The 17,066-nt window shown below is 39.4% G+C and overlaps 1 protein-coding gene across 1 annotated transcript; it reads right to left on the reverse strand.

Annotated features, from left to right (window-relative positions):
• Positions 1–1,837: 1,837 nt before the first annotated feature.
• TMEM123 (transmembrane protein 123) lies at positions 1,838–14,671 on the reverse strand. Its single transcript, XM_050915053.1, has 5 exons — positions 14,621–14,671; positions 12,288–12,353; positions 7,435–7,626; positions 5,815–5,968; positions 1,838–3,852 (listed from the first exon to the last, which is right to left on the reverse strand). The coding sequence occupies exons 1-5, from the start codon at positions 14,664–14,666 to the stop codon at positions 3,828–3,830; spliced, it is 483 nt and encodes a 160-aa protein (XP_050771010.1). The 5' UTR covers positions 14,667–14,671; the 3' UTR covers positions 1,838–3,827.
• Between the last annotated feature and the right edge of the window lie 2,395 nt (positions 14,672–17,066).

The following is a 17,066-nucleotide window of genomic DNA, read 5'->3' on the forward strand; positions in this document are numbered from 1 at the left end:
TAAAGCATGTTAAGAATGCTATGTATGTCTTCAAGGCAAAAATAGAGTGGCATGAGTATGGAAGAGCTTTAACAGTCTCTGAACAAAAAGTAAAGGTATGAAAGTAGATTTACAAAGGGGTAATGTGCAAGTTACTGAATATTATCACAGTAACATGATCTTGCTTTAATAGTTGTTTTTAATAAAAAACCCCAAATACAGCACTGCAGCATTTCTGGACTGCTTTGAAGCCTTTGATGCAGGGCCCCATCAAAACAATGAAGCTGCAAGGGCTATGATTTGGTACTAGAATACAGGCTAAAGGCGAGTTGCGTAAAAAGGAAAGACCCGTGGGAGGAAGGCAGAATGCTGCAGTCCTGAGAGGTGGTCACATGGTTGATCTTGACGTGTTTGAAGGGCAAAAGTAACAGTCATGATATCTGACCTAAGGTGGCTACATTCTGTAGCCATTGGATAACTTCCCAAGCCTGTAGTATTAAATGAAATAAGTTTTAATATGAAGCACAAAAACATTAATTTTAAGGATTAAAAATGAGTATAGGGGTTGTGTGAAAGAGCTGTAATAATCAGTTGAATGCTGGTGATGGGCTTAAAACATCATACTGTAAATGCAGTTCTGTGATGTGTCACCAGAGGGGTTCCTAATCAAGACAGAACAGATATGCAGTCCTGTTGAGAGGATGAACTATAAACAGTTGAATCATCTTTACAATATTAAACTCAGTTAAGGAACAGTTGACTGACTGACTGTAGCATAAGTGTACCTAGAGAAGGGGAGAAGCTATTTATGCTAAAAATTTGTTGCATAAAATGGATATAAACAGATCATAAACTTATGATTGGATTTAGAATAAGTAATCACCAGAGAAGTGAGTGGGAAGAGATTTCCATGAGGAAGAGATTATACTTAAGAAACATTTCTTTACGAAGAGGGTGGTCAAACACTGCAACAGGCTTCCTACAGAGGTGGTCGATGCCCAAGCCTATCAGTGTTTGAGGCATTTGGACAATGCCCTTAATAATGTGCTTTAACTTGGTCAGCCCTGAATTGGCCAGGCAGTTGGTCTGGACAATCGCTGTAGGTCCCTTCCAACTACTCTATTCTATATTCTATGCCCCTGTTGCCTGGGATAGTGCTAGACTTCAGCCTGTAAGACAAAAGACCTTTTTCTGTCTTTTGCTCTTACTTCAGCTTTATACCTCATATTGGTCTACAATTTGGTAGATTCCTGTGGGAAACCCTTTCAAATGCTCTTTCCTTACAGAAACTGAGTGCCAATCTTTAGTTAACATAATCAGGATTTTTGAATGCTAAATTACTATTTCAGTTATTTAATACAGTCAACCCCTCTACCTGTGTAAAGCATAGCTAAATTCAGGTCCACTGCTTGTTCCAATGCTTTAGAGCGACCTCCAGGATTGAGGGCTAAATATATACTTAGTGGTGGTATGAGACACTGAAAAGCTGTCCTATTCATCCCACTTTATACATGTATGATTTAAAGCTGGGTTTTCACTTACTGCTGGAAAGCAAATGTAAAGTCAAAGGTAAGATTTATCAATTGCATCTCACTTTGTCTAGTATCCAAACACCTGAAAGGAGGTCAGGTTTTATATTGGCACTGCAATCTTAAGCAAAATTATGTGCTTTATTGTAGTAATCAGATTACAAAATGCACTACAAATGATTGACCTGGGCAAAAATGCACTAGGTCTGGTATTCTAGCATTTAAAAGTATATATAGTGAACACTTCTTATTCAATGGTTATGACTGTGGAAAGGGTTGAGGGAATTATGAAATCGTCTAATAAAATAGAAGTCCAACTGAAACTGATATAGTAACTCCAAAGATTTAATTTTATTTATTCATCTGTACAACAGAGGTGAGACAATCCCAGTAATTGAGTTGCACTTAATTGTCTTAATTTCTACAAAGGAATTGCAGTTCTATGGAAGAATTGCTTCCAAACTCTTCAAGTCAAAACCAGAAGTTTTCCACCGAACAATGCAATTAAGAAAAAAAATCACAAAAGTTACTTCAAATCACTCTTCCCCCTGTACCTCAATCTCAGTAAAAAACAAAACAGCCTTGCTACCCTCATTTCAGGTGTGTGGCTGGTGCTATTAAGACTACTCATTAGCCATCATTTGCTGGAGTCAGCTGTGCCTCGGACACAACAGTTTTACTACTCCATGTGAAAAAGGAAAAAAACATCCAGCCAGCCACTTTAACATTGCATGTCAGAATAAACTATTGCTTAACAAAAAAATTAACCTGTGCCAGAGCTGTAGTCTTATTTCCCCTGATGCGCTGTACCCCAGCCCCCTGACCGACCTATACGCAGTTCCTGTTGTGACCTTCCTCAGCTGTCACCACCTCCTGTCTGTGCCCTGCGTGATGGACTAGTGCCAGCAGTACCAGGATGGTCAAGTCCCACCACACCAGCCCTCTTCACCAGGGAGAGGTCTACAAGTGGAGCCTGAGCGGGACTGAATGATTATTCAGTGACATAAGGAGATGCAGGCCTGTGTTTCTGGATCCTTGCTCTAGTTTTCCTTACACCAGTGTAAATCAGGAGCCCATCCACTGAAGTCAGTCAGCCGGTTTCCCTCAGTGTAAATGCAGAAGTGATACGGAAGCAGCATCAGCCATCTTGCACAGGACCCCCAGTATATTTGGGCCTTAATCTAAAGGCCTTCTGAGAGATGCCCCGTTGCCTTCAGTGGGCTTTCGACCAGACCTCTGTACACTTGTGCAGCAGTACCAAGTTTGAAAATAGTTGTAAAAATGGAGATTATCTTCTTCTAAAATGCTATCTTACAGATTTTCCACTTCTCTGTGTAACTTTCAATGCTTATCAAATGCTGCTAAAACATTGCATACAGCTTCATAATAATAAAAACCAAGAGTGAAGTGATTGCTATATTCAACTTAAAAGCCAATCTTTAGAAGCAATTTTCATATTTTATCATGTTTATGATGGCGCAATTACTTTTTTCCATTTTTGTTTTATCTTCAATTCAACATGCTTCATTAGGACATGCTAGAAAAAAGAAGCTATGGATTGCATAGTCTGTTTTCTTATAAGGACCCATTTAGAGAAAAGGGTGGTGGATGGACATCTCCAGTCTGTCCATGCTTCTTGCAGCTAGTCTCACTATATAGCCTGTTAAGAAAAGTCTCTGCAGGTCACTGGTGAGCTAATGACTGAAGTTTAAAGTACTCATTATCACCTTCTGTACAGTTAGCAAACCATGTCCCTTTATAGCCTAATAAAAATTAACTAACTGAATTGTTCAAAATCCAAAATTTCTAAACTAAAGTTCACATCAAACTTCAAAATAAATACAATTTAATAAAAAATATTAGGAAAAAAAATCACTTGCAAAAACCTATGCTTGGTCTCAAAGGTATCCTATTTAACCTACTATATCCGTTATGGAACACATGGGATTTACGCAATATGATGTGAGAAATAATTGAACTTACTTAGAATTGCAATGATGTGATCCACTGTGCTAGTAATTAGCTATTTCAGAGACTTGTGTGTGTACCTTAAAATGACTCAATATGTGTGTTTCTTTAAATTTGGTTACAAATACTAGAAAAAGAAAATACAGTCTCTACAAAAGTGCTGAGTTCCTCTTCTTCTTATGAAAGCCAATGCAAAAAAAAAAATCAGGATGTTTAAAGAGCTTCTCAACATTTTGCAGGATCGCACCCAAGACAGGTTTAGACACTGATCATCTTTATGAAAGGAACTCTCGGAAGTTACAACAGCTGTGATAGGATGGGTTTCCAACATTGTCTTCCCTGAAGTCTCTTTTAAATGATGGCATCATGTTCATCACTGTAATAGAAACAAACACAGTAATTAATGTTCTGCAGTACACGCAACAGTCAACATGGGAAACAGCCACCCAGCTGCTGCTAAGAAGGTTATTTTGTGAACAGAGGCTGTCTTGCTGGGAAGGGCTAAGGGCACATTGATCTGGGAGTTACAGTCCTCTCTGAGCCAAGCCTGAAGTTAACAGAACAATTTCATTTTGTCAACGCGTCTCCAGCTTCACTAGCCTTATTAACATTTTGGCTTTCACGTTTCATTCAAGTACGTATTTTTAGATCAGCTGTTGCTCAGGCATTTTTATCCTATCTATCTTACCTATATCCAGTAGTAACAGCTAATCAAACCCAGTTTACAAGCTCAGTGACAGGTTTCCTTTGTTTTAAAGATACTGTTGATCTGAATTCTACAATATCCATTCAAACACTACTGTGGGTAAACACGTACAGCAGGGACTGACTGAATTCCATGACCAGCAAGCAGGAGTCAAGATGGAAAGAAAACACAAGGCCTAAACACCAGCATCCCAACAAGTCTAATGACATCACCTCACTTAAAACAAGCTTCTCAACTGAGATGGATGATACTGAATAGGAAAAAGAAAAGCAACCTAGTTCTAAGAATTCCCAGTTCTTAAACTAAACATGGGACAAGGAGGCAAGTCTGGAAGCCTGGAAGAAAACCGAGTAGAGCTGAGTATAAATGCCAAATGAGATGGTACAACTTTGATTGAACTATTCACTACAAAAAGGGTGACATGATACAAGATGAACGCAAAATCATGGATCTGTGACTGGTTCTGTGCTCTCAGAAATGAATCATATGCTGCAAAGGAGAGGAAAAGAGTAGCTCCACAAAGAAGAATCATACCCAAGACAAGACTGGACCTACTACCTCCTGTCCCCCAATCTGATACCATAAAGCAGAGAGACGAGTTGCCTGGAAGAAGATGGTGGCAGAGAATCTGTTTAAATCAGTGTTTTTCAACTTGTAGTCTACCGACTGTCTGAAGCCCACAGACAACTTCTAAACTTCTAAAGGGTCTTGAAAAGATAACTAAGAAAAGCAAGCTTACTCTCAATAGGCGTGTATTTGCTGTACAGCACCTACACTCCACAGGGAAAATATCAGCAGCCTGCAGCTCAAAGAAGGTTAAAGTTCTTAAAGGAGGTTCAGTGCATACAATTTTATGGACAAGTTTCTGGAGTTGAGAACAAGATAGCACAGAAAACTAAATATCAGAAATCAACCAGTTGGCCTGCCTGTATTGCAAGGTGGGGCAAAAGTTTGAGTTCATATATTGACAACAATCAAATACTATGCTTCTAAAAATGTGAATAATGGCTATATTGCCTTTGAATGTTTTCTGTGACAATAAATAAATGAATCCATTCAACAATGGTGGCTTAAGAATGTGGAATATTAGATGTCTGGCTTTAAAACTGGCTGCTCAAACTAGACTTGAAGGTACATAAGAGGTGATACTAAAGAGAGATGGTAACAGAGTTCCAACAAGACATCATATAGGTAATGGAAAATAAAGCTACTACAAAAAAATTAATGCCAAGGGGGAGGAAAACGCCAAAGAATGAATAGACCAATAGAGTCTAGGAAAAAGTGTCAGGAAGTACCAGAAGTCTTGCAAATTACAGCAAACATTTCAAGGAAATGTTTTCAAGGAAACGTTAGCTATTCATGGACTAAATAGCACAAGGATCATTTAAAAAAAACAGAATGATTTTATATAATAGATCAGAGAAAAAACCCACACAGAAGAGAGGCATAATAATAATGAGGAATAGCTGAAGTGGTGAAAGACAAAATATCACAGTTAAATCCCTTAATGATGTTAATATAATGTACATTAAACAAATGCATGTATCAGAGTTCATTCTCCTTGTTTTGTTTGTCCTTGTTCCCCTCAAGAAAAGTAATAAATTGACAAGGGACAATCCCTTGGGAACTTACATGGTTCTGTACTGAATGCCTCTTCTAGAGTGATAGGTTTTGCATCCGATGTAGAGAATAACTAGGACTCCAAGTGTCAGCACAATGCCACCTACAAAACTGCCCACATCAAATCTGGAGATTTTGGCTTCGACGGCCTCAGATTTTGGTGTGGCTGAAAAGAAGAAAACAAAAGGCACTTTTTACAGAGCTTGCAAAATTGTGTTTTGAGGGACTCCTCTATATCCTGCCCTCCCCATTGACATATCATCTAAAGACCCAATTAGACAAATTTAACATAGATCAACTGGCAAGATACCAGCCAAGTACACTGAAACCTAGAGCTCTGTTTTTAAGTGCCAGATTCTGGTGACGCAGGAGCAGCTGATCCAACTGCTTGCTGTCTCTGAAAGACTGACTGCCCCTTCTCCTCTCCACCTCCCTCTTTCCCCTGCCTTTTTCCCCCCTGCTCTCCCCTCCTTCCACACATGCAGCTCCTGCCCTTCTTAGGCCAGTTCTAGTGTTTTTCATACCCTCCGTGAGCCAATTTAACTCACTAAGCTGGCCTGACATTAACCCAAGCAGAAAAGGAAGTTGCTTTTAGTGAGATGAGCATACTGAGTCAGCCCGCAGAAGGGTCCAACAACCACCAAGTCAGTCAGTATAGTTACGTGGTGGGAGTAAAATACTTTTGGTGGCGATGAGCTGTTGGATTGCTTTACCTTGTCTCATGGAATTGTACCCTCACTCTCCAAGTGAGATCAGCTCTGCAGCCCAACACAAATATTGACATAGATAACATGACCTCAGATAAGCCATAGCAGTTTCTGTGTGAAAACTGGTTTTATCTGCTACAAACTCGCACCAAAAGACCCAGTCTGTGCCCATCTCTATTTGTACTTGCCACAGGGAGTGTTACGTGGCCAACTAAAAGTTCTGCTGATGACAGCTTCACCTACCCAATAATGCTTCACCGACATGTGAGCAACCCCGATCTGTTTAAAAGTGTAAGCATGAAGCAGTGTGAACAAGCAGCCAACCACAAGGAAATACTGAATTCTACACTTACTGTTTTCGTATTAAAGCGTACTGTCAAACTGTGTTTGACGACTTTTACATAAAGTGTGACTCATTCACAGTCACACTCTATCCTCCATTAGGGATAAAATTCCTTACACTGCTACAAATGTAGCTAACAGAACTCAGTCTTTCTACCAAGCCAGTGGACATATTTTGAGCCACAGCTCAGCTGTGAAAAAGGAAGTATTAGAGAGGAGTTTGTAAGCTGTGGAGGGGAGAGCTGAACAAATACAGCAGTTGTATTCAAAAGCCAGGCTTTCTGCTAACATTGCTAATCTCCTTGCTGGTGGCTGCTGGTTCAGACCACTCGCATTTTATTTTTTTTTTCCTAAGTATGTCAGGTCTCTTGGGTTAAGTGAAGCCTTATTTAAGTGAGTAAAGTACTCAGAGCAACATTATTGTAGCCAACTTAATAATAAAATCCCACCTTACTCTCATTTTTCAGCATGCAAATACCTTCTTTCTTTGTTACACTACTGTAAAACTAACAATTCTACAATTGTACAACACACGTCCACACGTATACAAAGCCTTTATGAGCTTCTCGAAATGTGAGCTCACCTGTTACAGAAGTGAAAGAAATCCTGGAAGTGGTCACCACTGTAATATTGAGTTCTGATGATGTGACTGATGAAGCTGTGGTGGATCTTGTTGTCTGGCTGGTTTTGGTGGGCTGAGTCATCAAAGTGACAGACATAGTGGTGTTGGTGGGCTGACTGGTACTGGTCAGATGAGTAGTACTGGTGGACATACCTGGGAAATTTTTATTTGTGATATCACACAGAAAAATACATGAAAATAATAAACTGTATACTCATTGAATAAGATAGCATTTATCATGCCCAAATAGAATGACAGAGTAACAATGAAAATGCCACTGCATGGATATCCAGGCTTGCATACAGACTCTTCCTCTATGCGTTTCCTTTGAAAAGAGCTAACTTCTGATTTCTGGGGCTCAAGGTCAGGAATGGTTTAAAGGAAAGGCTGTAAAGAAAACCTAGATAATATCTGTTAACTTTTAGAAGGGTCAATTTTTTTGGATAACACTACCTAATTCCATAGAATCACGCCTAACTTGCAGTATTTTAAAATGTGATAAAATTCTGGATCAAGAGTAACTTTCCATTTGAAGCACCCAACTTTTCAGATAACTAAGCTTTTCTGATAAGAACGGATTTTGCATGAAAACATGTGCCGCCGCCGCCCCCCCCCCCCCTTTAGTAATGATTTAATCTTTAATTTGCTTTTGAATGAAACACTGGCTTTACTAAGGCTGCACGTATATTAAACTTACCAGAGAGAATTCTGTATGTATGTTAAACTTAAGGTTCAAAAGGTTTTCCACACATGATAAAAATTCAACTAAAGTAAATCTGCTGGCTTGTATCATTTATTTAGTAGTAAGCTGTCTTGCCAAGGTTAAAACAAATATTGGAATGTTGTTTCACAAGTTTAATTGACACCTAACGTCTTTAACTTTTACTCTGCTTTTACCTAACACTTCCTCTTCCCTCCTCAGAAAGCAGTAATGAACTGTTCAGAATAAAAATACCATGAAGTAAAATTCAAGAATAGTAAGAGGTTGATGTTTACAGCAAAATCCTTAGAACCTTAGTAGAAGGCAGCCAGCTAGAATGATCTTAAGAATAATTACTTATTTTTCTAAGAAGGAACTAACAAGAACCATGAGCCTGTTATGCAACCAACATTTCTCTAAGTAGACAATATGAGGCAAATAGCTTTTACGTATGAAGGAATTTTAGGGAGAAAAAGCTCCCTTTGCAGCTGTCTACTTCTGTATTATTTCTATAACCTCACACAAGCTGGGTTCATTTTAAACACCACAAAAGCTTTTCATTATGGACATTCAAATGTCTAATTATACCCATGTTTTCTTGAAATTGTCTAAAATTATAACAACTGAAGAATAGGTAGTTTCATCTCAATTCCACAGTAAACTTGATATTCAATTTCTGCTTTTTTTATACAGCATCTAAAATACTTCTATAAAATAATCTTCCTGTAAGTGTGGTTTAAAATGTGAGTAGCTATGCACAGAATGGTGTCTTTGCTAAGACTTAAGTATCACTGCTTCCAGTACAGATGTGAACAGTAAAAACTTAAAAACCAAACAATATGACAATGTAAGCATTCAGAAAAGAACTGGCCTACACAATACTTTTCTGAGACATTTAACATTAAAACTACTGAAACAGCCCAATACAGTCCCCATAGTAAATGTTATTTATTTTCCTGTTCTTTGATGTTATAATTGTATTGTGCCATAACCCTAGGAAACACTTTGAAATGAGCATTCATTGAGATGGAACAGTTGGAATACTATATTCATGTGCTTACCTTGTTACAATTAGGAAATTCAGTTCCTCTATGAAGCATGTGTAAAATACATCAGATAAAATTCAGGGCACATTTTAATACTGACAGGTAAACTCCCCAAAGGCACAATGATCTATAAATATCAAATGGTTCCTTATTGTAGGAAATACGCAAGGAAATGTCTATATGGAAACCATCTACAGTTATATGACAAGAAACCACACTGCTAACTGCATTCCTAATATAAAAGATACCAAAAGAAAGACAAATCTGAATGCAAGTGTCAACCAGTCAGTTTTCTGTGTGGGGTTTTTTTTTTTTTGAGCCATGATTCCTGAGTGTCAAACTGGCTTGTGTTTCTAAGCAATATAATGGCTAATTGTTCCATACGTAACATTATTAAATGATGTTACACAAAGACTGTACTTATTCCATGGGCATTAAATTATCCTACAAAAAACCTGAGTCAGCACAAAAAATATCCAAGCAGCTATCATGAGGAATTTCAGCAAATTTGCACATTACTTTTTCCCCCCTTTCTTTCCTACTAGCAAACCTTTTTTCTTACTTTATCAAGATTACAGCACTTGGTGATGTAACATTAAGAGTAAAACCTGGTTAATCTCCTACAGACTTATCTTTCATGATGTATTTAGCATCAGTCATTTCAAAACATCAGTGGAAGGCTATCTGAGGCAGCTGAAGAATTTGGGAAGCTGACATGAATTGGGCACCAATCTGTTCTTCTGCGTCTTTGAAAAATCTTACCCGTACTATTTTACCAACAGAGTTAAGATGAAAGAATATTTGCTAGCAACATCTGTCCTTTTATCTTTTATTTCCCTAATTACTTTTCCCCTAAAAGACCAGCTGGGCTTCATCGAACATCATGCTAAACAAACCCAGACTGCCTGAGTTAATTTTTATTATTTAAAAAGGATGCATGCCAGTAATATAGTTCAGGTTTATGATGCTTTATTTTTAAGAGAGACAAGTATTTTACTTTATATGCTACCTGTGTTTAAACATTAAATAGCTATGCTATATCCATCAATCAAACTATATATATAGCATAAAGATAAGAATTCTTAGCAGCATGCACTACTCCCTTAGTGTTCTAACTCAACAAGAATGAACACAACAACTCAAATTGCATAAGCACTGTGCTAACATACAATATAATTATTACTGAATGCTCTTCCTAAAATAAATAAATACTCTCCTTTGCATGGAAAATGACTGAATGAAACAGACTTTTGCTTCTGCCATGAAAAGCTTCCAAAAAAAAAAAAAAAAAAGAAGAAACAAAAGGCAGAGACTTTAAGCAAAATTAAGTACATATATCCAGTAGTCTTTATTCTGAAGAGGTCGAGACAGATAATCAAAATGGATGAACACTGTCTTAAAATCTATGAAGTTTCTAACCAAAAAAAAAAAAAAAAAAGAAAGAAAAAAGAGAAGGATGTGAATCATAAACTATGTGAAGCAAGTCATAGCTGTCTGTTCGGTTTGTACTGTGCCTAACAGTAAAGGGCTCAGGCCTCTTTTTACTGTTATTATCCAGACATAGTAAAGCTCAGACCTCTGCAAGAAACCCATAGCCAGGGTGGGAGCAAAGGGCGGAAGGGTGGGAGCACAGGGTGGGTGAAACACCTGTGGTTAACAATGGCTTTGCACATGGGGAAGGCCCCGAGGCAACAAGGGGATTACAAAAATCTCTCCGCTTTCCAAGTCAGACATGCTTAAACTGGTACACTGCAGGCAATGGAATGAGACACTGCACCACTTCCTTGCTATCAAAAGGAAGGTCTTTGCAGAGACTTTTTTTTTTCCTGGTAAGTATTTTATTCTTAAATGAATAACAAGCAACTTCTGAGTGTGATAGCTCAGAGGTTATCTAGAGACTACAGAGACACAAAGTGAGAGTTGTACTGGAAATAGAATGACATAGCTGGGACCTTATGATCAGCATAAAACTCCACAAATACACGAAGTATCTCAGGGTAGGCACAATATTTCTGCCCTGCTTTCACATGGCTCTTAGCACAAAGGGGACCCAGTTCACGCATGGAACTAGCTTCTCTTCTATCAGATACAACCTTTTATCTGCGCATCACGGAGTAAACAACTGCACGACATTAATTCTTATCCAGTCTTTACTGATGTGGTGAAATATGCCTGTGCAAGTTCTTCCAGCAGATCATTTTTTTAATTTCCTTTTTTAATAATCTCACACTGACATAGCCAACAGTTGGAACACTGCAAATAAAAGTGGATGAACTGTTTGTTTGTGTTGCAGGTTAAATATCTCCTTTCAAACTGTACTAGTTGATCTAATACAGCTATTTCTTCTTTCTACAAAGATGTGTTTTGCAAACACGTTACTTATGTTGCAGCATCACGACTGCAACACTGCTGCCTTGCGAAATCATTCTTACCTACAGTTCTTTTGCCAAGTTGTGAAGGAAAGATGGTAGTGCTCAACAATGCAAAAGTACCCGTGACAGATTGTCCCAGATCTGCCGCTTGTGTCTCGCTTGAACTCCACTGTTTTGTGCTATGAGCTTTATAAGGACTATTTTCTATGGTGTAAGGTGCCATGAGACTTACCTAAAAGGAAATGGAGTCTTACTCTTGAAACTCAAGTCCCCAGGACTTCATTATACCCTGTATCTATTTACTATGAAATAACATTAAACAGATACGCATTGTTTGCACAACAACCTATTCATCTTTACTGCATGAAAATGGAACAAGTTTGCTTAGAGACAAAGAATGAACATTAAAAAGACCAACTTCTTTCAATTCTTCCTTGAAGTTTTATTTTGGTTCCTGTTTTTCAATGGCACCGCAAATGTCATTGTCTCTACTGATGAAGCATGCTACCTAAACTTGAAAAACAGTATAGCTTCATTTCAGAGTTGTTTTACATGTTGCCTCCCAGCCCTAAAATGATAATGCTTCTCTCAAATACCTACTTTTGATGGATATTTCTTTAGAATTTGGTATGATCTGGGGTAGGTTTGGCGCTGGCTTCTAGGTTCATAGTAATGGACAGATGAACAGATACGTACCTACTGTAGATGTTGCTGTAGATTGTGTGGATGACATAACAGTGAGATGGGATGAACTGCTATTGTCTTAAAGGAAAAAAGAAAACAAGAAAAGAAATATTATTCATTTTCACATACTATAATTAAAGTACCCACAACACAATACTCTCCTCAGGGTATCTGTGTTTGCAGGCTACAAGCGGGAATAGAGCAGAGAGTATTCTATCCCAAAGCAGATGGTTTTATCCCTCTGCAAAATGCTTCCAGATCTCAGTGCAGCAAGAACATAAGTTACACTGTATGCACAGCAGCGCCCAAATGGTCTGCATCTGAATTCTTCACATCTCCTTTTTGCTCTCTTCCACTTCTATGTCATGCTCTATTCCAGTTGCTGTTATCAGCCATACTGTCACTGACTTTCTTGACCTACTTAAGCACTTTAGGTTTTTTTCCTAGTTTTTATTCCTCTATTTCAGTTCCATTTCCTATCCCTCAATCTTTTCTTTCATTTTGCTGCATCTCTGTTACAAACTGGACTCATGCTAGGAACATACTGTAGTCATGTCAAGTAGGGACAGACCGATACCCTGTGAAACATCTTTCCGTGGGCTTATGCTCTCTCTACACAAAAAGGGTCCTAAGAATGTACCTGTTTCCAAAGACTTAAAATATAAACCACGTTTCAGTCTTAATGGTTTTGTTCTTCCCTCCTTTCTTTCACTTCTACTTTTCCAGTTCTTTTTTTTCTTTTCCCCTTCCTACTCATGTTACTTCTAGGTTCTCAGCACTCTCCCACTCTCACTTCTGTCCTCATTCCTGCATCCCTCTTCAATGTTTCTTACAGGTTAACTGTCTCATCCTCCTGGCAAAGATCTACTGGGCTGTTCAGTAACTCCCGTTCCTGGAAGCGTCACTGTCCATACTTCCCTCCCTTCATTCTGCACTGTTGCCTAAGCCCATTCTGTGATTATTCTTTTCTCTAAAGTAACTGATCTTTTACAGCATCCTCCCACATAGCTAGTGCTATGCACCTTGCAGCAGCTCTATTGCTTTTCAGCATGGCTGGAAAACAAAGTGCATAACCTCAGAGATGACGAGAATAGCAACACAGCTACCAGAATCAAGAAGCAGGCCTACTGCCTTTGAATGGATCTGCTGTTCTTAACACTGGAAAAGTCTAGTCTAAAACAGTTTTGTCAACCCTCTTTGCAATTGCATACATATTATGAGCAAGCTCAGGTTTAAGAACAAATGCAATAAATTTACACCTTCATACCACCTACCAAAAAGGGGGGAAAAAAATTACAGAGAGAATCACTTTGCCTTTTCTTTGGTATAATCATAGCCAACTAGCCCCACCATTGCATACTGCACACACAACCCTTATACTGATATACCTGGGATATTAAGTTGCAGATTTAATTGCCTTTGAGAAACAGTCTATGATTGTACAATTACAAACACATTCTTTCTTGGATATGTTGACTTTTATACCAGCATAAGCCATGGATATGCCTGGGGCTAAACCTTTCCCACACTGGCCCAACACTGTAACCAAAACACAGCTTTGGGTTTCCCTCAAGTTCTGAGTGCTTACTTCTGCAACCCTGGGAACATGTCTGGATGTGAACTGCACGCTCATACACGTGAAAAGAAGCCACATACATTGCCTGGAATTTGGGTGTGAGTCAGTGATGCAATTAACACAAGATAGAGTGAGTCAATGAGCAGAGTATCGGCTATACATCTCACTTGTTGGCCAACAGCAAATGAGATGAGCGAAGTAGCACAGGGCAAAAATGACTCAAGGAATATGCCTTTTGCATGGCACTTGCTTAAAGGTGTACAGCTTAACACAGTCAAAATAAGATTACACTATGAAATAAACGTGTACTTTAGCAATGAGCTCAAGCATGGTGGACCTAGAATCCATTTTGACGTTAAAAATCAAATGAAAAAGTGCCTTGCCTTTTTCTCAAGAGCAGTGAATTCTAGCCTAGCAGGCTTCTTGAGCTGGTGGTTCTCTTTTTAACTGTAAATTGATGTTGGCAGGTATTTCTAGTTCTATACATAAAATTTTCCCATTTTATTGCTCCTCTCTCTGTTGCTCTGGGGTATCTAAGGATATGAGGATTGAGTTGTGTTCTACGGTTCCTCTTAAATATCTTTAGTTGTCCCGGAATAGATGCGACAATCGGAGTACCTCCCTCCTGCCCTACAGCTGTTCACAATTCAATAAAATAAAGGGCAAACTATTACAGGACAGTTTAAGGCATACAGTAATACATATTGCTTTTCTCGATGCTACTGAGGAACAGCAACAGAAATGCCAAGAGTACTGTGTTGCAACTTACGGTCTGGAATTGTAGTAAAGGGTGTAGTACTGCTGGAGTTGTTCATCTCTTCATTTCCTACGTAAAAGCCAAGAAGAATAAGATAGTTTTAGGTGCTTTATTACTAAGAAGGGGGGGGGGGGGGGGGGGAGTCAGTACAGCATCTGTCACTTGCTTTGGGCATATAAATGACTAAAGTACCGTGGACAGGAGTTAGGCATAATGATGATATAAAAGCATGGTACCACAACAGCCTGCTCTTAGCACATTAAAAACAACAACATTTGCACTCCCCAACCATCAAATGAACTGGAACTCCTTCCCATCCTCAGTTTTATCTTCCCTATCATCACCATCCCAAGTTCTCTTCTTCCTTGAGATGAAAGGAGACTGAAAGAAGTAAGAGGTAGAAAATCAGGCACCTACCTTCAGTAATAACATATGACCTGCATCACCTACAGCAGAAGGAAAAGAACTTCTCACGTAAATCTTTTCCTATAAAGTCTGCAAGGCCTTTGCAGGCAAATGGGCCCTTGCTCTGCCCCTACATGGACAGCATGGTAAGACAATAAGCTCCACTAAGAAGTGGCATTGCTTAGTTTGGGACTAACAGCATGTTAATGCATCCACTGAGCATTTGGCAGGTGGGGAGTGGGATAGAGAAGGATCACACCTCCGGTGAAATATCATCATACCCTAAAGACTGAGGCCTGATTACTCTGTCCACAGGCCTGGACTACAAATAAATGGTTAAATTTTAAGATAAACCACACAGAATGAGAAATCTGGCATTCACATGCATGCCAAGAGATCAGTTGTGGATTCCGCCTTTGCCAAGCAGAGTTTAGTTTCAATCGCTTATTACAACATTCTGCTAAAGGCAAGCAAATAACCTGAACTAAGTATCATAGAAATAGAGCATTTTCTTAGTAGTTACAAAACCTTAGTGAAGATATCCGAATGGTAAAGTTTGCAAATACAAATGGCATTGTAGATACTCATTGTATTTTACCCCTGCAATATCAAGATTGAGGGCAGCACTGCAAGATATGTGAGACTGCTTAATTAGAGAGCTTAGGGAAAACAAACAAACAAAAAAAGGAGAATGGGACACAGCTAAACTAAGCTTCCCCAGGAAGGACCCAATCCTGCAGAAAGTGGTCTACATCAGAGCTAATCCCCCCGCATTTAACAATGATCTGACTGAGGAAGCTAAGCCAACAGAAAACTGACATTACCCCCTCCCCAACAGCATACAACATTTTTTGCTGCCTCAACCAGCAGAATGGGCTCCCTGTAGGATAGATGAAAGAGAGGGGCAGGAACCAGAGGTGGAAGGGAAGACATGACTGTATTAGTCCTAATTCAGATCAGCTTGGACTGCACACCTTGAAAGCGGTCAAGGACCTTATCCAGCTTAAAGATACAACTTTTTTTTTTTTCCCTCCTCATAAAAACCCCAAACATTGATAAATTTCTTAATTTGGATCACAAGCAGTTGCTCCAGAATACAAATACATCTTAATAAGGGGTACTGCATAAGCATATGCCACATCAGAACACATGGCAGTGAATGGGACAGGTGAGAAAGAAAATCTTAAAATGACACTACTCCCAAACTGCTCTCTATCTGCAGACTGTGGTTTTGGATTTGAAGCCATGTGTATCACTGCAGGGACAGCAGGAGACTTCAGCCAGGGAGGCAGGAAGGACTCCTGGGTTCAGGCAAAGGGAAAAGCAGCACACGCTTTTATGCAGCGATGGCTCTGACAACTGGAGGCTCATTCGAGACCGCAGACTGCACAGTGGAACCAGCCCAAAGCGAAACAGTGAGGGTTTCTGGCCTTCTCCAGGGAGCAGAAGTGCAAGGCTTAGAAGTCTGCACTGACCCAGGTGTACACACGCAGGCACGAGTACAGGAAGGAAGGGGGGAGAAAGCTGGCAGCCAGCTGCAGCGTGGAAGGTCCTGCGCATGAGCAGAGGTAAAGCTCTTTGGGCCACAGGATTAGTTGCAATATTGGGCCTACAAATCTTGAGTAGAGAAACTCTGTGCTGATGCTTGTTCCCACTGAGATCCGGGGGGGAGGATCTCTGTGTTCATTTTTCACGATGAAACAGAACTGAACTAAGGAAATACCCAACTTAAAACAATGCACCAAAGCACCACATACTGGAAAAGGACAGGGAAAGAGGATAAACAACATCTTTGTCAGACAACTCTATTTTCCTCTGTTTAAGGTCAGGCGCAGATGCAGCTAAAAACATAACTGCTTGTGGCTGGCCGGGGTGTATCTGAAGGCAAGCGTGCTTCCTGTGAAAGGCTACGGTGCAGTTTGGTACACCGAGCGCTTCTAGGGCCTCTCGCAGTTTTGTTGCTCTAGTGCGTAAGAAGTCATGAGTTGGAAACAATTTGGGTAAGTAAACTTTCAAAAGGGCAAAATCAGGCCAGTTCTTCCAGCTTTATAGC

Source organism: Gymnogyps californianus, chromosome 1, assembly GCF_018139145.2.
Source record: "Gymnogyps californianus isolate 813 chromosome 1, ASM1813914v2, whole genome shotgun sequence".
NCBI classification, from domain to species: domain Eukaryota; kingdom Metazoa; phylum Chordata; class Aves; order Accipitriformes; family Cathartidae; genus Gymnogyps; species Gymnogyps californianus.